This window comes from Saccostrea echinata, unplaced genomic scaffold (genome assembly GCF_033153115.1).
Source record: "Saccostrea echinata isolate AGI-Se365-2 ecotype Australia unplaced genomic scaffold, CSIRO_AGI_Sech_v1 ptg000024l, whole genome shotgun sequence".
NCBI classification, from domain to species: Eukaryota; Metazoa; Mollusca; class Bivalvia; order Ostreida; family Ostreidae; genus Saccostrea; species Saccostrea echinata.
The window spans coordinates 429,268-455,674 of record NW_026889773.1 but is presented as its reverse complement, the minus strand read 5'-3'; the positions used below and the strand labels follow the sequence as shown (position 1 = coordinate 455,674).

At 31.7% G+C, this 26,407-nt stretch overlaps 1 protein-coding gene across 1 annotated transcript in view; it reads left to right on the top strand.

Moving 5' to 3' along the window:
- Positions 1–293: 293 nt before the first annotated feature.
- Positions 294–26,407, top strand: part of LOC133191729 (uncharacterized) — a 36,046-nt gene continuing 9,932 nt past the window's right edge. Inside the window, exons 1-19 of the mRNA XM_061327466.1 lie at positions 294–3,468; positions 5,782–5,886; positions 7,310–7,414; positions 7,780–7,842; positions 12,481–12,585; positions 12,951–13,013; positions 13,380–13,496; positions 13,673–13,732; positions 13,847–13,909; positions 14,247–14,309; positions 14,533–14,556; positions 17,634–17,693; positions 18,029–18,133; positions 18,512–18,574; positions 19,097–19,159; positions 19,407–19,469; positions 25,702–25,797; positions 26,070–26,165; positions 26,261–26,323. Of these exons, the coding sequence (XP_061183450.1) occupies positions 294–3,468; positions 5,782–5,886; positions 7,310–7,414; positions 7,780–7,842; positions 12,481–12,585; positions 12,951–13,013; positions 13,380–13,496; positions 13,673–13,732; positions 13,847–13,909; positions 14,247–14,309; positions 14,533–14,556; positions 17,634–17,693; positions 18,029–18,133; positions 18,512–18,574; positions 19,097–19,159; positions 19,407–19,469; positions 25,702–25,797; positions 26,070–26,165; positions 26,261–26,323 (4,552 nt within the window). The remainder of the gene's footprint in view (positions 3,469–5,781; positions 5,887–7,309; positions 7,415–7,779; positions 7,843–12,480; positions 12,586–12,950; positions 13,014–13,379; positions 13,497–13,672; positions 13,733–13,846; positions 13,910–14,246; positions 14,310–14,532; positions 14,557–17,633; positions 17,694–18,028; positions 18,134–18,511; positions 18,575–19,096; positions 19,160–19,406; positions 19,470–25,701; positions 25,798–26,069; positions 26,166–26,260; positions 26,324–26,407) is intronic.

Here is a 26,407-nt window from a genome sequence, read left to right as displayed (position 1 = left end):
TTATTCATACAGAAACATCTGTAAGGTTATCCATTTATTCAAGATTTGATTTATAATCTTTTCAGGATTATCTCAGGAAGAGGAAAACATTTCATTTTGAAATTTCCCTTTTTTCATTGATCCGGGCAAATAAAATGCCAAAAAAAAAACATAATAAACATAAAAAAAATCAAAATAAAGGAAATACGATAAACAAAAAAGGCAAATCGAAAGAAAACGCCCAAACGAAATCAAAGGAGTTAGATGAGGCTGTGTGTGAATCGGATAAGAAGAATAAAGACGAGGAGGTATTAATGGAACCACGTAGAGAGAATAAGAAATGCACTGATGGTGGGTCAGACACGCAGTCAAGTAATGGAGCTTCCGAAGACTCAGAGAATAGAGATCTTGGACAGCAGGATCAACCAGACGGTCAAGGTGCTGAGAATAGGAATTTAAATGAAAATGATTCAAATGGGGATACACAAGAGACAGAACAGTTTAGGAAAGGAGCTTCTGCAGACGCTAACAAAACAGATCTTGAACAGAAGGATAATTCAGAGGGTCAAGGTGCTGAGAATAGGAATTTAAATGAAAATGATTCAAATGGGGATACACAAGAGGCAGAGCAGTCTAGGAAAGGAGCTACTGCAGACGCTAACAAAACAGATCTTGAACAGAAGGATAATTCAGAGGGTCAAGGTGCTGAGAATAGGAATTTAAATGAAAATGATTCAAATGGGGATACACAAGAGGCAGAGCAGTCTAGGAAAGGAGCTACTGCAGACGCTAACAAAACAGATCTTGAACAGAAGGATAATTCAGAGGGTCAAGGTGCTGAGAATAGGAATTTAAATGAAAATGATTCAAATGGGGATACACAAGAGGCAGAGCAGTCTAGGAAAGGAGCTACTGCAGACGCTAACAAAACAGATCTTGAACAAGAGGATAATTCAGAGGGTCAAGGTGCTGAGAATAGGAATTTAACTGAAAATGATTCAAATGGGGATACACAAGAGGCAGAGCAGTCTAGGAAAGGAGCTTCTGCAGACGCTAACAAAACAGATCTTGAACAGAAGGATAATTCAGAGGGTCAAGGTGCTGAGAATAGGAATTTAAATGAAAATGATTCAAATGGGGATACACAAGAGACAGAACAGTTTAGGAAAGGAGCTTCTGCAGACGCTAACAAAACAGATCTTGAACAGAAGGATAATTCAGAGGGTCAAGGTGCTGAGAATAGGAATTTAACTGAAAATGACCCGAACAGGGATACACAAGAGGCAGAACAGTCTAGGAAAAGAGCTTCTGCAGACGCTAACAAAACAGATCTTGAACAGAAGGATAATTCAGAGGGTCAAGGTGCTGAGAATAGGAATTTAAATGAAAATGATTCAAATGGGGATACACAAGAGGCAGAGCAGTCTAGGAAAGGAGCTACTGCAGACGCTAACAAAACAGATCTTGAACAAGAGGATAATTCAGAGGTTCAAGGTGCTGAGAATAGGAATTTAACTGAAAATGATTCAAATGGGGATACACAAGAGGCAGAGCAGTCTAGGAAAGGAGCTACTGCAGACGCTAACAAAACAGATCTTGAACAAGAGGATAATTCAGAGGGTCAAGGTGCTGAGAATAGGAATTTAAATGAAAATGATTCAAATGGGGATACACAAGAGGCAGAGCAGTCTAGGAAAGGAGCTACTGCAGACGCTAACAAAACAGATCTTGAACAGAAGGATAATTCAGAGGGTCAAGGTGCTGAGAATAGGAATTTAAATGAAAATGATTCAAATGGGGATACACAAGAGGCAGAGCAGTCTAGGAAAGGAGCTACTGCAGACGCTAACAAAACAGATCTTGAACAGAAGGATAATTCAGAGGGTCAAGGTGCTGAGAATAGGAATTTAAATGAAAATGATTCAAATGGGGATACACAAGAGGCAGAGCAGTCTAGGAAAGGAGCTACTGCAGACGCTAACAAAACAGATCTTGAACAAGAGGATAATTCAGAGGGTCAAGGTGCTGAGAATAGGAATTTAACTGAAAATGATTCAAATGGGGATACACAAGAGGCAGAGCAGTCTAGGAAAGGAGCTTCTGCAGACGCTAACAAAACAGATCTTGAACAGAAGGATAATTCAGAGGGTCAAGGTGCTGAGAAAAGGAATTTAACTGAAAATGACCCAAACAGGGATACACAAGAGGCAGAACAGTCTAGGAAAAGAGCTTCTGCAGACGCTAACAAAACAGATCTTGAACAGAAGGATAATTCAGAGGGTCAAGGTGCTGAGAATAGGAATTTAAATGAAAATGATTCAAATGGGGATACACAAGAGGCAGAGCAGTCTAGGAAAGGAGCTACTGCAGACGCTAACAAAACAGATCTTGAACAAGAGGATAATTCAGAGGTTCAAGGTGCTGAGAATAGGAATTTAAATGAAAATGAATCAAATGGTGATACACAAGAGGCAGAGCAGTCTAGGAAAGGAGCTACTGCAGACGCTAACAAAACAGATCTTGAACAGAAGGATAATTCAGAGGGTCAAGGTGCTGAGAATAGGAATTTAAATGAAAATGATTCAAATGGGGATACACAAGAGGCAGAGCAGTCTAGGAAAGGAGCTACTGCAGACGCTAACAAAACAGATCTTGAACAAGAGGATAATTCAGAGGGTCAAGGTGCTGAGAATAGGAATTTAACTGAAAATGACCCAAATCGGGATACACAAGAGGAAGATAATACAGAGAGTCAAGATTTTAAGAATATTAATGCAATTGAGAGCGCTCCATGTGAGAATTTGCAAGAGTCAGAGCAGTCTAGGGGTGGAGCTTTTGCAGATTCAGATAAAACAGCTGTTTTTGGAGACTCGGATAGAAATGATTCTGTACATGGTGATAAAACAGAGAGTCAAGATGTTAAAAATATGAAATCAAATGAGAATGATACAAGTAAGGATATACAAAGGCCAGAACAGCCTAGGAATGGAGATTTTGCAGATTCAATCAAAACAAGCCTTATATTACAGACGGATAATTCAGAGGGCCCTTATCTTGAGGATATGAATTCAAACGAGAGTGACCCAAATTGGGATACACACGAGCAGTTTAGTTATCACTATTCTGAAGATACAAGGAAAACTGTATCTATGGGTAATGCTAAAACAGGAAATCGTGACACAGGAGATTTGACATCCAGTCAGTCTCAAACTTCTGAAAAGGAGGAGGTAAGTGGAGAAGACAAAAGTGACATCCACAATTCTGACAGCCACAATTCTGTAACACGTGAAAAATTTGAAGTCTCTCTTGAAGAAACAAAACCTAGTAATGATGAAGAAGGCAGTGCAAGAAGTGAAGAGGAAACAGATAGAAAATCTACATTGATCCGATCAGACCAAGTTAATATACCATCAGAGAGCAAACCACACATTGCAACAAATGATAAGCCTAGTACTGGGAGTGATGCCAAAAATTTCACTACAAATGAAGGTATGTATTATACAGTGTCTAGTCATGTGTCTTTGTCATAAAAATGCAAAATATAAAGATTACTTCATCTTTAGTAAATATAAATAAGTTGTCGATGTTTTCATTAACGTATCAGCATTGACCTATGAATAAAGGTTTATATAATTTGACTACGTCCAGTTTCATGATTAACAATATTATTTTAATTTTGATAAATTGTGTAGCTGTTGTTGCTGAAAATAAAAATGGTTTGAATATTTAAATGCTTCTTCTACTTCTAAATTGATATCGAGGATTAAATTTGATACATTTTTAACGCGTTTTACTAATTTTCATTATTCTTAAAATACAATTTCTCCTATAAGCTCTTTCATTTGTTTAAATGAAAAATGGTTCAAAATTGAGAATATGTAACTGTGATTTCAAAGAAAGTGGACACATTAGATGTCAATAAGGCAGGAATTTGAGCATATTAGGAGAGAAAAAAATCATCATTAAGCATCGTTAAGCAATGTATATTTTTTCAAAACCTAGTCATTGACTGTATTCTAGTTGAATGTAAAAAAGGTCTCATTTTAGCTTGAATGTACATCATGATGGTTTTACCTAAATATAATTTAATTTTGTATTCTAGCCTCTGATTGGTTAATATCCAAAAAGGAACACAAATTATTTCTGTATAACCTGGTTTGGTATGGGGACACCCCCCCACCCCCACCCCACCCCCGACAACCAGCTGAATCATCTGTATCCATACAATCCTCTCATTTCCAGTCCTCGGAATTCATGGAAAATTCCAGATTTAATAAATGCACCTTTAACTTTAAACAATAATTCGATCTTACCACATGTAAACAAACAACAAAGCTGCTAGGCCTATGTATCAGTTTTTACCTCCCCTCGCTTCCCATCACTTCCGTTACTTCCGTTACAACGGTTGTATTATTGAGCGGCAAATTTGAACTAATAAAAAGCAACGAAATTTTACACCCATAGTTATTTAATGATTTTAAAATTAAATCATAAGGAATGATTCTACTTTTTGGCCAAATTATTCGAGTACAACCTGGTTTGGGTCAGTTTACGCTGTTTTCTAATCCGCTTCGCGGAATATAAAGCGTAAACTGACCCAAACCAGGTTAAACTCGAATAATTTGGCCAAGAATTAGAGTCATTCCTAAAATAGCTGTACAAATCGATGTAAAAATTGCATATTTAAAAGCCGTTTTCAGTGATATTGTTATCTGTGGATCTTCTCAAAAGCCTGTCGTATTAGTATACTTCACATTTAATAGATGTAATAATTGATCCGTTTTGTAAACACAATAGATAATTGGCTTGACCATGTCTGATGCTTATAACGTCAGAGCATTGGTTCGTAACATTGATGATGAAAACAGCATATTGAGAAATTCAAACTATTTATCCCTGAAACACCAAAAATATTAATTCTTATGGATAACGTTCTAGTTACAATCACCAATAAATAAATAAATTCATCAATTAATTAAACAACAACAACAAAAGAAATGTTTGTATTCATTGCTTAAAATCTAATATGGAATATGAAATGTTTGCTGCAAGAATTTTTATTCCTTTTAAATAGTTAAAACATTGAACCTTAAAATTATTCTTCTTAGATACCACTTTAACTTTCATGTTATTTTAATCAATAATGAATAAAAAGATTTTAAGAATATGGCGATTTAAAAAAAGGAAGATGTAAAAAAGACACTTTTTTCTCCAATACTCTACTCTTCGGAAATAAATTTAATCCATGCACATTTGTTAATGCACAAAACGACAGTGAAACTTGTCTCTATCGTATGCTTCATACTCCAAAGTCTTGTCAAATACGATGTTAACTTTTTCTCTAAGTAAATTCTGTCCTTTAAAAATGTTGTCTAATCTGGAATGTTGTCTAATCCTGCCAATTTCTTTGCAATAGTGGCGTTCGGATTAATCAAATTTTACTTTATATCCATATATTAGTATATGGATATCAGTTAATCTAACTTCTGGTGTTTTTTTTTCAGAGGAGATTCTCGTTGGGGATGAAATAGAAAAATTAAATATATTCTTTAAAAGGAATTTGACTCCTTAGGGGACATTCTGTTTTTAAACGTTTTAAATAATAATTATAACAATAATAATAATACAGAACAAAATTATTAATAACATGCATAAAGAAAAACTGTTGGGACATCTAGATTAGTATGCCATTTTCATGGTAATGGAAAATCGATGTTAGATTTCGATATACCATAGTTCAACTGTTTTGCCTTTTTTCGACAAATAATTATATTGTAGTTTTCTTATATACATACTTAACAGATAGTCTCAGCCAAGAAAGAATTAGTGGAGAAGAGAGGTTAAAAGACGTTCAACAGAAGAAAGATGAATTACTAAAACATCAAAATACAGAAAAAGAACTTCATGGTGTGTTTTTGCCTTAAAATATGAATTTGATTTTAAATACCAGGTTATTATGGAGGCATTCGTGATATATAAAGCAACATAAATTCACTGAATTTTATTTATAACGGAAAAAATATAAATTATTAAATTTTTCCATGTGTTGTATCACTGCTTGTCCTCTTCTTTGTGAATATCATTTTTCTAAACTAGATGTATTTAGTTATCTAACTTTTCTTCAAGTAATAACTCAAATTAAAATGGTTAGCTCTATTGCATCCTATGAAAATTGGGACTATGAGTGATATAAAAATTTTCTTCAATCATAATATGATTTGTTTCAGATCGTTGATAATCATAACTAATTCCTAAAGTAAAAGTTGAAAAATATTATAATTTTAGCGAGACTAGCGGAGGGCGATGAAGAGATAGAAACTTTGAGGAGACAGGTTAAAAAAAACAATGTCAGAGCATTGGCGAGTAACATTGGCGATCAAAATATGCATATTGAGAAATTCAAACTATTTATCCCTGAAACACCAAAAAATATGAATTCTTATGGATAACATTCTCGCATCAATCACCAATAAATGTATAAATTCATCAATTAATCAAATAACAGTAAAACAAATGTTTGTATCAATCGGTTAAAATCTAATATGTAATATAAAATGTTTATAGCTTAAATTACATAGAACCTTTAAATTATTTTTCCTAGATACCTCTTTAATTTTCATGTAATCTGAATCAATAATGAATAAAAAGATTTTAAGAATATAACGATTAACAAAATTTAAAACGAAAGATATTAAAGAAATTGATTCCTATGTGGGTTTTTTTGGTGAAATATTATTATGTTTAAATGACTTCTTTATATAACTATTTGATAGTTTGATTTTTTTTTTTAAATATTCTTTCTTGGAAATAATTTAATTAATGCACATTTGTTAATGCACAAAACTACAGTGAAACTTTTCTCAATTGTATGCTTTATATTCCAAAGTCTTGCAAAACACGATGTTAACTTTGTCTCTTTAAGTAAATTCTGTTCTTTAAAAATGTTGTCTTATCTGGAATGTTGTCTAATCCTGCCAATTTCTTTGTAGCTAGTTGTTTTCGGATAAGTCAAATTTTACTGTATATCCATATATATGGATATCAGTTAATTTAACTTCTGGTATTTTTTTCGGAGGAGATTCTCGTTGGGGATGAAATAGAAAAATTAAACAATGAAATATATTCTTTAAAAGGTATTAACTCCTCAGCAGACATTCTGTTTTTAAAATAATTATAACAATTATAATAACGCAGAACAAAATTATTGATTATATGCATATTAATGGTAAAGGAGATATAGATGTTTGATTTCGATATACCATAGTTCAACTTTTTAGTCTTTTTTAGACAAATAATTGTATCGTAGTTTTCTCATATACACACTTAACAGATAGTCTCAGCCAAGAAAGAATCAGTGGAGAAGAGAGGTTAAAAGACGTTCAACAGATGAAAGAGGAATTACTAAAACATCAAAATACAGAAGAAGAACTCTATGGTGTGTTTTTGCCTTAAAATTTGAATTTGATATTAAACTCCAGGTTATTATGCAGCCTTCGGGATATATACAGCAACGTAAATTCACTGAATTTTATTTATAACGAAAAAAATATATGTTTTGTATCACAGCTGGTCCTCTTCTTTGTGGATATCATTTTTCTAAACTACATCTATTCAGTATTTCAACTTTTCTTCAAATACAACAAGTAATAATACAAAATGGTTAGGTCTATTGCATCCGATGAGAATCGGGACTATGAGTGATATAAAGATTTTCTTCAATAATTGTATGATTTGTTTCGGATTGTTGATAATCATAACTAATTCCAAAAGTAAAAGTTGAAAAAAATATTATAATTATAGCGAGACTAGCGGAGGCCGATGAAGAGATAAAAACTTTGAGGAGACAGGTTGAAGAACAATGTGGTGAGGAATTTTATACATGTATCAACATCATTATCAACATCATTATATATAATCATTTTAATACTCTTACAATTTGAGTCACATTAGGAAACAAAGAAATAACCCATACAACTGATAAAGGTTCATGTACATATTTAATAATTAAACTCATAAATGAAATATGAAGATAACGAATAGTATTCATTCTCGAAAGACCAATGAAACGATACAAATTTTAATATCAATCGTAAAAGTTTTGGGAATCTACATGCATATCCCCCCACCCCCACCCCAAAGAAATTCACCTTTTTAGCAACCAATCCCAACCAATGAGAAATATCACATTTTTCCTTTGAATATGTTACAGGAATCTTTCTTTAATATTTGGGAGCTTTCAACCTATAATTGCTTTTTTTCAGTGTATGATTTCATCAAAATAAGTGAAAAAAGTTATTATTTTTCAATACTTTATTTCCATAGTAACATATGTGATAGTTGGTTTCCAGGATACATTTACCGTGTAGTTAAAACATAAGGTCTTAAACTCTAAGAAGCAGTCATTGTCACTTTCTGCATAGCTTCAAACTTAATAGATTCTAAACTTGTTTTAAAATGCTTTTTTCAATCTTGCCATGACGCATAGCAACCATTTTTTTTGTTTTGGTCTAAGTTTATGGTATTTAAGACTTTTGTCATGACGTTTGGAGAAATTCCAGGACTTTAATGTATGCGTGCCTTTATTAGATTAAAGTCATTATGGAGAATCGCTCCGTACAATATACTAGTATTTCGGATAAACTGTGAATGACTTAATATTTGACGCTTAATATGTGTAGTAATTGATCCGTTTTGTAAACACAAAAATATATTTGGCTTGACCATTTATAATGCTTATAACGTCAGAGCATTGGTTCATATTATTGACGATCAAAATATGCATATTGAGAAATTCCAACTATTTATCCCTGAAACACCAAAAATAGAAATCTTATGGATAACATTCTCGTATCAATCACCAATAAATGAATAAATTCATCAATTAATCAAATAACAGCAAAACAAATGTTTGTATTAATTCGGTTAAAATCTAATACGGAATATGAAATGATTGGATCCTAAAGGGGGAGTTTCGATAAGGCCGCTTATCGGCCCACTTATTTTCATAAAAATAAATTTCGTTTTATTTTTTCAAAATTGTTTAGAATTCAAGAAATATATGTTAATTTTTGTTATTTATATTTCAAGAGTTGGCACATTCTTAGATGTACCCTCAAATGCTTTAACATTAGGCTAATGGGAAAATATAAGAGGGTGGCATTTATAAATCGATGGTTAGAATATGAAGTGCATGAGGGACACTCACCTAGTTTTGCTCAGTAATTAGAATATACTCTGCACACTAATATCTTAAAATATGATGAGTGTCGCATGTGCACTTCATATCCAAAAATTGAAAATTGTCTAAAATTTGCATATCTAAAATTAGAAGCTCCTGGTTACTTGATCTGACACCGTGTTAAAATACTAAGCCAAAAGTAGCATATTTTTTCTAAACCAAAGAGAACTCTCGAAAATATTAAATAAGAAAAAATAATCGTATCCTATAGTTATTTCCCTACTTATTTCGTCGCTCGCGTATAACGTTAACGTCACATATTTAGCTCACCTACACGAAGTTGGGGGAGCTTTTGTAATACCATCGTTATAGGCGTATAGGTTATTAAAAGTTTTTAATCATTTTTTTTCATATCATCAGAGTCGCCTGATTTAGTGTGTTTTCTTGTCATCTGTAGGGTTTTAGATGCTGCATTTTCAGTTAAAGAATGTCCAGGTTAATGTTTTTAAAGCAGGTTAATGTTTATGGAGCAGTGCAGCCATAGCACTTGTTGAGAAGACGTGCTTCATGATGCATCTTCGGATGCACACTTTCAGACTTCCTTCAGATGCTAGATCTGACTTACATTTTCTTGATGAATGCTCAGGGTATATATTTTGGAACATGTCTCATTTTCATGTAACTATAATCCCTATCTTGAAGAAATATGCACCGATGATGCATTACACATTACCAGAACTGTAACAGATGCCGGATCTGACATTTTCCGAATGACTGACTGAACTAAAGAGAAGTTTAAGAATAAGTCCATTCATTAACGTTCTTTATCATGGATATGGTTATAGCCATTCCTTTGAATAGAAACTCTCATCGCTTCAATCTGTTAGAGAAGGTTCATATATATTTCCGTGTGGTCTACATGTAGGGAGCGTAGATTAATTTTAAGACTGGATGTTGATGTTGATTTGTACGTTTCTGCAGGATATGATTTAACATATACATTTGGTATTTACAAATTGCGGCTATGGTCTAGAAAATCAAATAGTGACTAGAGTTGGTGAAACAACATAAGCATCAAAAGGTAGTTGGGAAGCGCGAGGAATTACATGTAGGTCCTCGCTTGCCTGGATTGTCTCATTTTGCTGAAAACATAATGCACCTCTTTATGTGCGTAAATATTTTTAAGTTTAAGAATGAATAGAAGACATGCACTCAATGTATTTTAGTTTTTTTATCATTTGGCTATTTATTCATACATTCTGTAAGCATTGCATTAGCAATAATAGTCCACTATCGGCACACCAAGTATAACCTGGTTTCCATAAAAAATTGAAAATGCCCTATTTAAAAAAATCATTGAAGCGGAAGAAAATGCAAACTTGATCTATAACCCAAGTTTAACACATATACCAAAACAAAAATCAGCTCAATATATGCGATTTAAAAAAAAACAAAACAAAACAAAACAAAAAACGCCGACCCCCCCCCCTTTTTTTTTTTGAATTTGTAATATTCCGTCAAAAATCAATGAAGCAGAATTTAACGAAATTCAAACTTGAATTTCAAACTCTGTTTCTCATCAGGATACACTATAAATACCAAAACCAGCTCAATATCTGCAAGAGTTTAGAGAAAAGTGCAAAAAACTAAGTGGAACAGACTGACAGATAGACAGAAAGACGGACGGACAAACAGGCGGACAGACGATGAGGAAACTTATAGACCCCTCCGGCTTCACCGGTATGGGACTAATAATTACTAGCTTGATAAAATATTTTGACTGGTAGTAATACGCCTGGTATTATTAAATACAATGTAAATTGCAGTATGATTCTTTTAAATATACTTTAAAAATATAAATAACTGCATTTTTTAATCGTACCGAATTCCGAAATCTGTTAATTTCAAGATTTTTTTAAAAATTCAATTTAATGAAATTACGGTACATTTTATTAATACTATATTTAGCACAATAACTTTAGTTGATAAAAATGTGTTGCAAGCAGTGTCAAACACCTGTCAATGACAGTTTAAGTTTATCTATCTCTTGTCTATATATCTTTACATTTGCTTTTCTACGTACGGGAAAATGTAAAATATTGATTATTCAGTGGAAGTATAAACTGTCGATTAATTCATTTTTTGAAAATTCCTGTCTTTATTATTCATATACGTTTTATATGTTACATTCATCCTCTTTGAAAGAAGAGTTACAATTAAAATACGAGAAAAATCTTGCACTTTAAAACGCATTCAAATAAAATTAACATCATTAATTTTCTGTAAATTCAAATATTGAAATTGGTTATTTGATGTTTTTATTCACATTCGTAATATTTCATTTATGATTTTGACGTTAAATAAACTTCATTACCCCCTTTAAATATCACCCCTCCAAAAATATGGGGAAGAGGGTATACTTAAATTTTTAATTATCACGTGACCAGAAAATGTGCAGTATAATTTTTTTTCATATTTTAAGGAAGATAACGCTTTTATCTACAACATATCACAATTTCATTATTTTTCTTGAGGGGCCGAAAAACAGCCTTATCGAAACTCCCCCTTTTTTCCCTTAAAACAGTAAAAACTAGAACCTTAAAATTATTTTTCTTAGATACCTCTTTAATTTTCATGTAATCTGAATGAATAAAAAGATTTTAAGAATATAGCGATTAAAAAAGTTTTAAACGAAAGATATTAAAGAAATTGATTCCTATGTGGATTTTTTTTGGTGAAATATTATGTTTAAATGACTTCTTTATATAACTATTTGATAGTTTGATTCTTTTTTTTAAATATTCTAACATTTGTTAATGCACAAAACTACAGTAAAACTTTTCTCAATTATATGATTTATATTCCAAAGTCTTGCAAAACACGATGTTTACTTTGTCTCATTTGTCTCATTAAGTAAATTCTGTCCTTTAAAAATGTTGTCTTATCTGGAATGTTGTCTAATTCTGCTGCCAATTCTTTGCAGTTAGTTATTTCGAATAAGTCAAATTTTACTGTATATCCATATATATGGATATCAGTTAATTTAACTTCTGGTATTTTTTTCAGAGGAGATTCTCGTTGGGGATGAAATAGAAAAATTAAACAATGAAATATATTCTTTAAAAGGTATTAACTCCTCAGCAGACATTCTGTTTTTAAAATAATTATAACAATTATAATAACGCAGAACAAAATTATTGATTATATGCATATTAATGGTAAAGGAGATATAGATGTTTGATTTCGATATACCATAGTTCAACTTTTTAGTCTTTTTTAGACAAATAATTGTATCGTAGTTTTCTCATATACACACTTAACAGATAGTCTCAGCCAAGAAAGAATCAGTGGAGAAGAGAGGTTAAAAGACGTTCAACAGATGAAAGAGGAATTACTAAAACATCAAAATACAGAAGAAGAACTCTATGGTGTGTTTTTGCCTTAAAATTTGAATTTGATATTAAACTCCAGGTTATTATGCAGCCTTCGGGATATATACAGCAACGTAAATTCACTGAATTTTATTTATAACGAAAAAAATATATGTTTTGTATCACAGCTGGTCCTCTTCTTTGTGGATATCATTTTTCTAAACTACATCTATTCAGTATTTCAACTTTTCTTCAAATACAACAAGTAATAATACAAAATGGTTAGGTCTATTGCATCCGATGAGAATCGGGACTATGAGTGATATAAAGATTTTCTTCAATAATTGTATGATTTGTTTCAGATTGTTGATAATCATAACTAATTCCAAAAGTAAAAGTTGAAAAAAATATTATAATTATAGCGAGACTAGCGGAGGCCGATGAAGAGATAAAAACTTTGAGGAGACAGGTTGAAGAACAATGTGGTGAGGAATTTTGTATCACCATCATCATGATATATTATCAATGCAATACTCTTACAATCTCTTACAAACAAGTAAACAAAGAAATAACCCATATAACTGATAAAGGTTCATGTACATATTAAAAAATAAAGCTCATGATTGTGAATTGATATTTCAAGTAGTGCACTGCAGTTTTTACATTTCACGCTTTGAGAATTTCTGTCATCCTTAACAATAAAACACGTATACCATAAATATGTATATAGGTATAGCCTATAAAACAAATTTACATGTAATACATTGGTCGTAGCGACCACACCATGTATTCCTATGAGTCGAAGCCACACTGCTGAGAGTAATAATATATTTTTTAATATACAAATGCAGGTATGAGTTACCTCGCATCTGACCATGGACCAAGTCAGGAAACAGATCGTCTCATTCAGAATAATGCAATGTCTGCTTGGACACAGGAATTGAATAATCTACAAAACAAAGATCGTGGTGAGATTCTTTTTTAAATTCAACGACTCTTAATAACTTGGACAAAGAAAGAAGCGTTTATACACACAGACAATAGAAGCATCCACACGCACTTACAGTTCATTAAAATTTGAATACCTTATTGAAATAAAGTCAGGAAAAAACCTCATTAAAATAATTATTTTATGTTTTTTTAGAATGTACCTCAGACGAAAGAGTTATAAGGGATTTGCATAACGATATCAATTTACAGCAAGGTATGTACGTGTATGATTGAATTTAAGTAAATAATGAAAATTTTCCCTTCTTTGTACTTTCTATCAAGTCTACAAATTTACTTACACTTAAAAAGTATTTTTTTTTAATAACAGAAAAAATGGAGGATTATGAATTACAAATTGAACAACTTACCAGAGAGAACGATAAAAAGACTGGTATTGATTCATTTTTTTTATGGAAATACTAAAATTATGATATGTTGTACACAATTCTCAATTATTGACTTTTCCGGTATATACTTTAGTAAAATGTCCATCTGACTGTTTATAAATACATCACTTCCAACATTTTTTTTCATTTTCAATAAAATCTGGCACACTATTTTTTGATTTCAGTGAACAGTATCGCTTTGTTAATTCAATTTTCAATCTACATGTGGATAAATGATTGTAATAAATGCTTATCCTTTGATAAATCCTACGATATGTAACAGACTTCAGAAGATATTTTCTCATCTGTGTAAAAATAGGAAATTGATTTTGATTTGTCTAGATGAAAATAGCCGTTTACTGCATAGAATTCTGGAGCTGGAAACAGCTGAAACACAATTAAATGGTAAGTAGAGATTCATTATTTACCGAGTTCCCATTCCAATTAATAGTTAGTTGACGTGTGTTACTTATATTTGCTTATTATCTATTGTGTTATGATGTTTAGGTATGCTAATATATCTTGCAAATTTGATCTGCTATATGTGCATTTTATTGCATTAGATCAAAACATATATAATCTCATGATAATTTTTATGTTTGAAATGATATGTATCATTTGTTTTTAGAAATGAAGACCAAGGCACATGAAGGTATGTAAATATACGAAAGTAACCTTTTTAACACACAGGTGATGCATAGGTCCATGAATTTTTAGGTCACCTGAGTCACTCAGATGACCTATTGCTATCTGATTTCGTTCGTCGTCGTCCGTCGGTGGTAAACTTTTAAATATTTTCAGCTTTGAACATTTTCAACTTTAGTCTCTTCAATCATTGAACCAATTTTGGCATATAGCATGTATTGGTGAAGGGGAACGAAATTGTGAAATTCATAGCCCATGCCCCCTGAGGAGTGGGGGCTAAAACCAACAAAATTAATGCAATCTTCATCTTTACTTCCGAACATCAAGAAGTCAAACTATTGGCATGATTGTAATAAACATTGAGCTCTCTACCAAAGTTGTGAAATTCATGTCCCAAGGGTCAGGGATTCTGATGCTAGGGTGGGGCTCTGTTGAATATTTATTGAAAATGCATTATTTAGTATTTATGAAACAAATCTTCTTCTCTGCTACTGGGTATTAAGCAAACAATCTTAATGCATAGTTATGATGAGCAAGGGTGCCTCTTCCAAAATTATGAATTTCATGGCCTCTGGGTCAGGGGTTCTGGTGTCAGGGCAGGGCTCTGTTGATTATATATTGATAATGCATTCTTTGAAGATCTTCTCCTCTGCTCCTGGGTAGAAAGTCGATGAAAGTAAGTGCATAGTAATGATGAACAAGGGCACCTCTTCCAAAATCGTTAAGGATGTGACCCCATGGTCAGGGGTTCCATGGGGGGTGCTTATTTATTATATAGTGAAAATGAATTACTGCTTTGATTTTTTGGTGTTAGGGCAGGGCTCTAATAATTATATAGTAAAAATGCATTGATTCTTTTAAAATCTTCTCTGCTCCTGGGTCTTAAGCTGATGAACTAAGGCATGTTTTGGATGAGCAAGGATACCTCTTCCGAAGTTGTGATTTTCATAGCCGGGGGTCAGGGGTCCTGGCGTTTTAGCGGGGCTCTGATGATTGCGAAAATGCCTAATTGCTCTGAAAATTTCCTTTCATCCTGAGTATTAAGCAAACTAAATGCAATAATAAAAAAATTAATGTAAATGTATAAATATAAATAAATGTGTCTCTTCTCTGCTCTTGGGTATCATAGAAAAACATAGTTTACACTTGTAATAAATGAAACAAATGAGAGTTACTCCCCTTTGCTAAATTGTATTAATCAAGCCATCTTAGTATATACATGTAATTTAATTAGCAGGTTACATATGTATTTGATTGAATGAGAATACAAGAAAAAATGTTTTATATATGGACAAAATAAAAATAAATGAGCAACACATGCTCAAAGTCGGATTCTTGTCTGCAAAACAATATAAAAGATTGATATAGAGATTATTAATGTAGCAAAATAGCCAAGTGTACTGTGTAAATTGTAGCACAAGGCAAGTGATAAAGCATATCTGTTTAATTTCATAGGCAACATATCTTCATCTTTCAGTTAATTTTGCTTTATACTTCTATGGATACTAACAGTGTTGTATTATACTCAGGTGACCATTACGGCCCTTGGGCCTCTTGTTGATGTTTACATGTTCCAATGTCTTTGTCCGAGATAAAACCACAAGTAAGGTAATAACTTTATTACCTCATAAAGCAATTTGCTCAGCATGAACAGAACTGAATGATTTCTCGCTGTGTGTTGCTTAAGGCCTTTCAAATTGGCGCACGAGCACTTTACAACACTTTGCGATCGGAATGTTTTAGCTTCGCACGAGCTCTCGCATACGTTGTGCGAGGTCTCGCATTCGTTGCATGCTTTTTAGAGGTCGAGTTAAGTCTCCTCAAAATAGTGGACGTGCACACTATTCAGACGCGACCGAATGCGATCCAAATTTTCGCAATGCAGCGCACGAACATTAGTACGAACGTCTTACAACGTTTGGTGTACTCGCAAGAGTGATGCACGATTTTTAAAGGTCATAAGATGAATCACAGCTGTGTATGCGTGTGTTTTGCGAATATGAGACTGTTGCCCAACGTGTCTCATGTAATCTTGTAACGTTTTACTATGATTGCATAATTTATCATGCTTTGCCACTAGTATATATACCTTGTGTAAGCATCTTCTCTTGCATTCAATAATATCAACTGAAGAGCGCCGGAAACGGGCGGTATATATATCCTCTCTGACTCGCACGAGCATTCGTACCATGGAACGCATGAGCACACGAGCGCTGCACGTACAATCGCATTGGCACTCGTTCAACCGTCCGATAACCTGATCACTCGCGCGATCCTATCGCATTATCTTACAACACTCGCTTTCATTGTACACCAGTTGCATATAGACGCAAGATATATCGCAAGATTTATGCGAATTTCGTATGAATACTTTTTCATATGCGATTATTTCGGAAACAGTTTACGATCCAAATTAAAATTTTTCAGTCGCACGAATATTTTATCTCTTCTACTCGTGCGCCAATTGTGAAAGGGCCTTTAGTAATACTACTGGCGGGAATACTGAGATTTACATGTATTATAATGGAATAAAAATATTTTTTTTTATTGAATCAAGGATCAGGTAAAAATGTTATATTAGGAAAAATTGTCTGTTTTTTTTAATGATGTTCACTCAGTTTGCTGGCGTGATAATTTTACGCAAATTATCACATGAGCAAATTTATTGATCATATCATAAAACAAAAAAAGGACAGTTATTACTTGAATGAAGCTATAAAATAGTCCTTAGGAACTCTAGTGTTTACATCTCGGTCGCCTCACTGTTACATCAATTTATCGTTTTTCCGTGTTTATTTTTATGCATGACTCTAAACGAAAATGGCTTTCAAATTTGTTTCCTAATGGGTTAAGTTTAAAAAGCCAGCAAATGTTTATACTTCAATTCTTTTACAAAACCATTTACTACTAGTATTTAGTGTATTTCCTCTTCTGTTTTTACATATTTTACTACCGGGTATATCTTAAGAGGACTACCAGGTATATTCATGCATTCATGCACATTTAACAATACACAAACGTACTTAAATAAAATGTTGATCTTTCTGATCTCACAGGTTCTCATTCTTTCTTTTTTTTTAACAGAAAAGGGTTTAAAGGAGGCTGAAATAGAGAAACTACAAAAAGAATTACGTTCTTTGAATGGTACGTAACTCCACAGGGGACATACCTTTTTAAAGTAATGTTTGTAACAATAATTATAAGAAAGTGTATATATATATATATATATATATATATATATATATATATATATATATATATATATATATATATATATATATATATATATATATATATATATATATGTAGAGAGAGAGAGAGAGAGAGAGAGAGAGAGAGAGAGAGAGATGAGGAACAAATAGCAGGTATACATTAATCATTAATATAAAGTCGTATATTTCTTCAGGTTTTAAGGTATACAATAATCTTGTTTTTGCCAAAATAGCTATAATGTGTTTTTTAATCATCAATACAAACAGATACTCTCAGCCAAGAGAGAAGCATTGGAGAAAAAAGATTAACAGAAATTCAGAAGATGAAGGAGGATTTACATAATCATAAAACAAGAGAAGAAAATTTTCAGCGTATGTTTTCGCTTTTAATGATAATTTTAATTCACTTGAGAATATTTTGCTGCCTTCATAAATAACAATTTTTACGTTTAATTTAATCTATTTTAAAGGCAAAAGAGCCACGTTTTTGTATTTCTTTGCGTGTTAGTCTCTTTCGGGTTTTCTACTCATTTTTTACGCCTTCAAGATGTTTTGAACCATATCGAGTAATAAAATCTCAAGGACTGATTTCATTTTAATACAAAGAAAATATGGAATATAAATACTTATTTTAAAGTGTTCTTCAATTAGTATTTGATTTATATTACCATAAGTAAAAGTGAAAATTCTTTGATGAAGAAAATGAGTTTTCTAGTTTATTTAATCTCCCAAGTTGATTATAATTTCTAGAGAGACTAGATGAGGCCAGTGAAGAAATGGAAAATTTGAAAAGACAGATTGAAAAACAATGTGGTGAGGAATTTCAAATTATCAATGCATGCCGTACTACTATAATTTGAAGGTAGAATGAAGAATTTGTTTTAAAATTTCGAGTATTAAACAGTTGATCCCCTTGGATTTTCCGTCCTTTATCACCGTTAAAAATATTTTTCCCAAAGGATTTTTTTTCCAAAGATTTGATAGGTATGCCTCTATCATCTACTAATACTTATTAAGTTTTACTAATTGTTTCGATATAATGTCATGGTGTACTGAATCATAAACGTATTAACAATTTCAATGGAGTCCAAAGAGGCAATATTATTACAACAAATGAACTTTTTTTTTAACTGAGTGTTCCTTTAAAGTAAATAGTGCTTTGAATTTCCTAAGAACTGCGATTGTGTGCACTATTAAAGTAAAATATAGGTTATTGACTGAATATTTGTTTAAAATAAATACTTTTTTAATGGAAGCAATAGATATTTTTGTATTGAACACAAATTCGTTTCTTAATAATAATGTATGAAGGTATTGTTCTGTTGATGATTACAGCAGACAACGGTGGTATCCTTCACAAATATTTGGAAGAAGAAAAGGCAGCAAAAAAATTTGAAGGTATGATTTTTGCTTTTAAATAAAATAAGTTGGCTCAATCATTTTAATTAAAAAACTTCTTTTTCCTTTATTTCTTTTCTTAGTTTCCCACATTGTCATCAAAATCCCGTCAGAGACTTCTAAAACTAGAAACTATTTTCAAATCTGCTAATCATTTTTTTTCCCATTTTTTATTCATTTTACAATACTTACTGATATCTGTTTGGTTTGTGTTATTAACTGTGAATCGTTTTTTTTTCTATGAAAGTTTCTTTGGAGAAATTGGGACAAGAGAAAGAGCAATTAGAAAGACAGCTCCATTTGACGAAAGGTTTGTAAACCTTAAATAAAAGACCTGTGTATGGGTATTTCCAAGAGAAAAGATTGTTGGTTTTTTTTTTTTGTTTGCTTTGTTTTTTCTTTACTCTTTCTTTTCTTGGAATGGGGGGGGGGGTAATATTTTTTCTAAGCTAAAGTATTCAAAGTAAAAATTGAGTTCCTACAAATATAATGCAGGTATTATTCGTAATTCATATAAGAGATAAGAAGAAAGAGAACGATTAAATTTTACACTGCTTTATATAGAATTTGTTTGAAAATGTTTAAGGAACCACTGGTTAGTTTGTTGGGTATGCAAAGGCATTAACGACAGTTGAAAACATGGAATAATTTGCATAACAGGCGATGCCTGTTATTCATAAATTATCCAATGTTTCCAACTGTCGTAAATGGCATTTCCATCAAATATATAATTAAAATTATATGTGAATTAAAAATTAAGTATTAATACAAAAGATATCAGATAGATAATAGATGATGAAATACAGAAGGCATTCAATATTAATTTCCAAATCACAGCCCACTGATGTCGAACACAGTAGCAGCCGCAGGAAATTAACATTCATATTAGGCAGTTGACCTTTCACTCGGCGATTAACGTTCTGTTGTAATTATCGAGAAATCAACACACTTAAACTTGCTCAGAGTTATCACAGAGAAAAGGGATGGAAATATAAATATGTTTTGTTTATGTCATAGAAAAACTTGTTCAAACAGAACGTGAGCTGACAGCAACAAAAGAACAGCACGAAGGAGAAAAATCAAAACTACACGAAGCATTACAAATGCTGACAGGTAAAGCTTACTAATAAAAACATGCTTTTAATCAATAACACATTAGTAACAAATATCAAGTAGACCTATTCAAAAAGAGAAAATTATGACTTGATTTAGTCGTCAATTATGCACTTAAATATTGAATTTTTTAACAGAACTTAATGAGCACTACAGTGGTAGATTAAACGAATTGTTTTGTATTTTCTAACATTACCATTGCTTTCACTTTTATATTTTCTTCCTTTTAAGAAAATGCATTTGCATTTAAACATTTTAATTTCATTTTTCAGCTCAATCAAATCAAGAAAAAGAAAACCAACACCAACAAATAAATAAACTGACGGATGATATTCGGCGTTTACGGAACCAAAATGCGCAAACAATAAGTGTGTAATTCTGTATATATCCTATCATTATTCATTATAATAATAAGTTTGCATATATTTTATCTAATACATATGATGCAATATAAATTTTGCAGGTGAGTTGGAAGGAAAAAAAGTAGAAAATAAAAGTTTGGAATCTAAACTCACCCGAACTAAGCGTAAGTTATTACCTTGTAATGGCTGTTTATTAGTATAAGTGTTATTGATTTAAATACATCTAATGACGATTAGTATATATATAAATAAAATAACGATATGTTAAACGAGAGCCCAAGATGCTGGATATTTATCAGTAATCATATTATGAACAAATTTAAAGAAAGGAAACGTTTGTGAGTGTAAATTATTAGATATTTTAATATAAGTAAGAAAAGTCTGTTTAGTGTGTGTAAATGAATTTAGTTACTAGATCTAATTGAAAAAATCAGAATACTAGTATACCAAGTCAAGGCTGTCTAAAAGCTAAATGAATATTTAAATTGGAGCCATTTTGACTGACACTTACTTACTTTCCGTTGAGAAATCAGTTAAGGATTTCAGAGAAATTATTTGCTCTGTTTTAGAATAATGTAAAGACAAGGAAAGGGGACAGGGTGTAAAAAATGGATTTCAAGATATATTTAATCATAATTAATAATTATCATTGTAAACTAGTATATAAACTCTTTGTTTTCAAGAGAAATATAGACGTATTTTTCTATCATTTCTCATTGTCAGGAGAACTGGAGGACATAATGAATGAGAAGAAACAGGTTGAAGACCACATTCTTCATTTAAGTGGTAAATCTGTTATATGTACTTACAAAAGCAAATTTATCCAGCATAAATTTACATGAATCAGAGGAAGAATTCATTGTTAACTTGTTCTTTATATATTACTGTATCAACAGGAGACTTAAATAAGCGTGATAAGAAGATAATGGAGCTTAACGCCGATTTAGCAATGAAGGAGGCCGAAAAAACATATGCCAATGGTACGAATATGTTGACTTTAGCATAATTAAATTTTGCATAAACAAGAAAGGACATTTACTGTCCGTCCTTATAAAATTTTAAGTTTATTCTTTTCTTTTCTGCTTATCTAAAACAGGATATAGTACAAGACTTGTTGTCAGAGAACTTTTATATCTAGTGTCCTCACATTTTAACTCAACTGTACCAAAGGCTCATGTGAGCTTTTCTGATCAGTATTTTTCCTGACGGCTGTTGTCTGTAAACTTTTCATAATTTCAGCTGCTCCAGAACTACTGGGTCAATTTCAATCAAACTTGCCAAAAACCATTATTATTAAAAGGTATTCAGTGTTAAAACGATGAGGTACACAATCTTTCAAGAGAAAGTAATTGAGATATAGTGAAAATAGGATGCTGTATAGGGTATTCGGGGGAACCCCATAAGAGGCTCAAATCTGTTTTATAAGAATAAATAGAGAAAAAACTTTTTTCAAGAACAGCAGAGCCATGATCAGCCATTTTAATTTTCAAACATCTTCCAGTAATAGAGATTTCAGGTTTGTTCAAAGCATGACTCCTGAGAGTAAAGTTGACAACAATTTTACATGAAAATGTTTAGGAAAAAGTCTTTTAAAGAAATTCTCGAAGAACTTCTGGATCTTGATCAGTCATATTGATATTATAAGCATCTTCAGGTTGTACAGATTCAGATACGTTAAAATCATTGCCTCTTGAATATATATATTAGGGATGTCAACGTCCGAGTATCGAATACTAAAATCGGTGCTCGGTTACTCCGATGTATATTTTTCATATTTCAAAGTGCATATATTTATTAAAAACCTATCAAAAAATGTGATTTAAATATGCATTGTCCATGTCTACACAGTAATTACCGTCACCTACACCAGTTAATACCCGTTATCGCCTGTGGCTGTGTTCGTGTATATACAGTACATGTAATTAATCACTAGACACTACACACAGCCATTCTCACCTCTTGTGACCCTAATTTTTAGATGGCTTTCTTTATTTGTATTCAATGAACATCGTTTAATTATGATCTATTAATTATTCTATGCTTATTCAATTAGCATACGGAAACGAAATCGGACATACATAGAAATACCGCTACCAATTCACCAGACTGTTCAAAAGTGAAGAAATATTTATAAATAACCGAAGATTAAAAAAAAATGTTAAAAGGCACCTGCATGTGCATAGTAAATTTAGCGTATAGGGTGGAAACAACCATATATTAAAGGAATCAAAGGAATTGATCACTTTTTAGTTTGCTGTGCATACCAGGGCATCAACGGCAGTTGGAAACGTGGAATAATTTATGCATAACGGATGGAGATGTAAATATCGAGAAATTAACATACAACTGTACTTATCTTTCAGAGTTATCACAAAGAAAACATTAGCAAACGTAAATAATATACGACTCGCGATCACGACAGAGTCCATTCCCCACTGTTCCCAAAGATATTCTCTCTCGCTAGTCTAATCATTACAAAGTTGCGTCCTTCTCTTCCGTTGACCAAATTGTCTTCATAAATAAGAACTGTAAAGCATTTGTAATTATTGGTGTATTAATTGATCATATCTTTTGTGTTTGTTTAATAAATAAATTAAGTAAAAAAAATCGTTTTCTTTGGTCTTCATGTTTATGTACATGCATTATAACATGTTATAAACGAAAGAAAACATCGATGTGGTAAACAGGTCTCAAACTTTTACATGTATAAACACTTTTTCCGAGTACCCGGGTACTCGATCGGAAAATCGTCCAAGTAACCGATTATCAAATATTGACAGATTTGACATCCCTAATATATATATATATATATATATATATATATATATATATATATATATAGAGAGAGAGAGAGAGAGAGAGAGAGAGAGAGAGAGAGAAGGGGGGACAAATAGCAGGTATACATTAATCATTAATATAAACTCGTATATTTCTTCAGGTTTTTAAGTAAACAATAATCTTGTTTTTGACAAAATAGCTACATTGTGTTTTTTAATTATCAATACAAACAGATACTCTCAGCCAAGAGAGAAGCATTGGAGAAAAAAGATTAACAGAAATTCAGAAGATGAAGGAGGATTTACATAATCATAAAACAAGAGAAGAAAATTTTCAGCGTATGTTTTCGCTTTAAATGATATTTTAAATTTGCTTTAGAATATTTTGCTGCCTTCATAAATTACAATTTTTATGTCTAATTTAACCTGTTTTAAAGGCAAAAAAGCCACGTTTGAGTACTTCTTTGTGTGTTAGTCTCTTTTGGGTTTTCTACTCATTTTTTACGCCTTCAAGATGTTTTGAACCATATCGAGTAATAAAATCTCAAAGACTGAGTACATTTGAATACAAAGAAAATATGGAATATAAATACTTATTTTAAAGTGTTCTTCAATTAGTATTTGATTTATATTACCATAAGTAGAAGTGAAATTCTTTGATGAAGAAAAGGAGTTTTCTAGTTTATTTAATCTCCCAAGTTGATTATAATTTCTAGAGAGACTAGAGGAGGCTAATGAAGAAATGGAAAATTTGAAAAGTCAGATTGAGAAACAATGTGGTGAGGAATTTCATATTATAATTGCATACCGTACTACTAAAATTTGAAGGTAGAATGAAGAATTTGTTTTAAAATTTCGAGTATTATACACTTGATCCTCTTGGATTTTCCGTCTTCCATCACTGTTAAAAATATTTTTCCCGAAGGATTTTTTTCCAAGGATTGATTTGATAGATCTGTATGTCCTATCATCTACTAGTACTTCTTAAGTTTTATTAATTGTTTCGATATAATGTCATGGTGTACTGCATCATAAACGTATTAACAATTTCAAGAGAGTCCAAAGATACAATATTATTACAACAAATGAACTTTTTTAATTGACGTGTTCCTTTGAAGTAAATAGCTAATGCTTTGAATTTCTCAAGAGCTGGGATTGGGATTTCTTAATAATAATGCATGAAGGTATTGTTCTGTTGATGATTACAGCAGACAACGGTGGTATTCTTCACAAATATTTGGAAGAAGAAGAGGCGGCAAAAAAAATTAAAGGTATGATTTTTGTTCTTAAATAAAATAACTAAGCAAAATGATTTTTATTTAAAAAAAAAACAACTTTTTTTCTTTATTACATTTCTTAGTTTCCCACATTGTCATCAGTATTCCATCAGAGACTTCTAAACTAAAAACTATTTTCAAATTTGCTAATAATTTTTTTCCCAGTTTTTATTCATTTTATAATACTTACTGACATCTCTTTTTATGTTATTAATTCTGATTCGTTTTTTTCTATCGAAAGTTTCTTTGGAGAAATTGGGACAAGAGAAAGAGCAATTAGAAAGACAGTTCCATTTATCCAAAGGTTTGTAAACCTTAGATAAAAGACCTGTGTATGGGGATTTCCAAGAGGAAAGATTGTTGGTTTTGTTTTTGTTTGTTTGCTTTGTTTTTTCTTTACTCTTTCATTTTGGGGATTGGAAGGGGGGAGGGGTTAATTTTTTTCTAAGTTGAAGTATTCAAAGTAAAATATGAGTTCCTACAAATATAATGCCAGTATTATTCGTGATTCAGAGAGATAAGAAGAAAGAGAACAATTAAATTTTACACTGCTTTATATAGAATTTGTTTGAAAATGTTTAAGGAATCATTGTTTACTTTGTTAGGTATGCTAAGGCATCAACGACAGTTGAAAAATTGGATAATTTGCAAAATAGTCGAAGCCCGTTATTCATAAATTATCCCTTGTTTCCAACTATCGTAAATGGCATTTCCATCAAATATATATTTAAAATTATATGTGAATTAAAAATTAAATATAAATACAAAAGGTATCAGATGGGTAATAGATATGAAGTACAGAAGGCATTCAATATTAATTTCCAAAGTCACTGCCCACTGATGTCGAACACAGTAGCAACCGCGGGAAATTAACATTCATATTAGGCAGTTGACCTTTCACTCGGCGATTAACGTTCTGTTGTAATTATCGAGAAATCAACACACTTAAACTTTCTCAGAGTCATCACAGAGAAAAGGGATGGAAATATAAAAATGTTTTGTTTATGTCATAGAAAAACTTGCTCAAACAGAAAGTGAGCTGACAGCAACGAAAGAACAGCACGAAGGAGAAAAATCAAAACTACACGAAGCATTACAAATGCTGACAGGTAAAGCTTACTAATAAAAACATGCTCTTAATCAATAACACATTAGTAACAAATATCAAGTAGACCTATTCAAAAAGAGAAAATTATGACTTGATTTAGTCGTCAATTATGCACTTAAATATTGAATTTTTTAACAGAACTTAATGAGCACTACAGTGGTAGATTAAACGAATTGTTTTGTATTTTCTAACATTACCATTGCTTTCACTTTTATATTTTCTTCCTTTTAAGAAAATGCATTTGCATTTAAACATTTTAATTTCATTTTTCAGCTCAATCAAATCAAGAAAAAGAAAACCAACACCAACAAATAAATAAACTGACGGATGATATTCGGCGTTTACGGAACCAAAATGCGCAAACAATAAGTGTGTAATTCTGTATATATCCTATCATTATTCATTATAATAATAAGTTTGCATATATTTTATCTAATACATATGATGCAATATAAATTTTGCAGGTGAGTTGGAAGGAAAAAAAGTAGAAAATAAAAGTTTGGAATCTAAACTCACCCGAACTAAGCGTAAGTTATTACCTTGTAATGGCTGTTTATTAGTATAAGTGTTATTGATTTAAATACATCTAATGACGATTAGTATATATATAA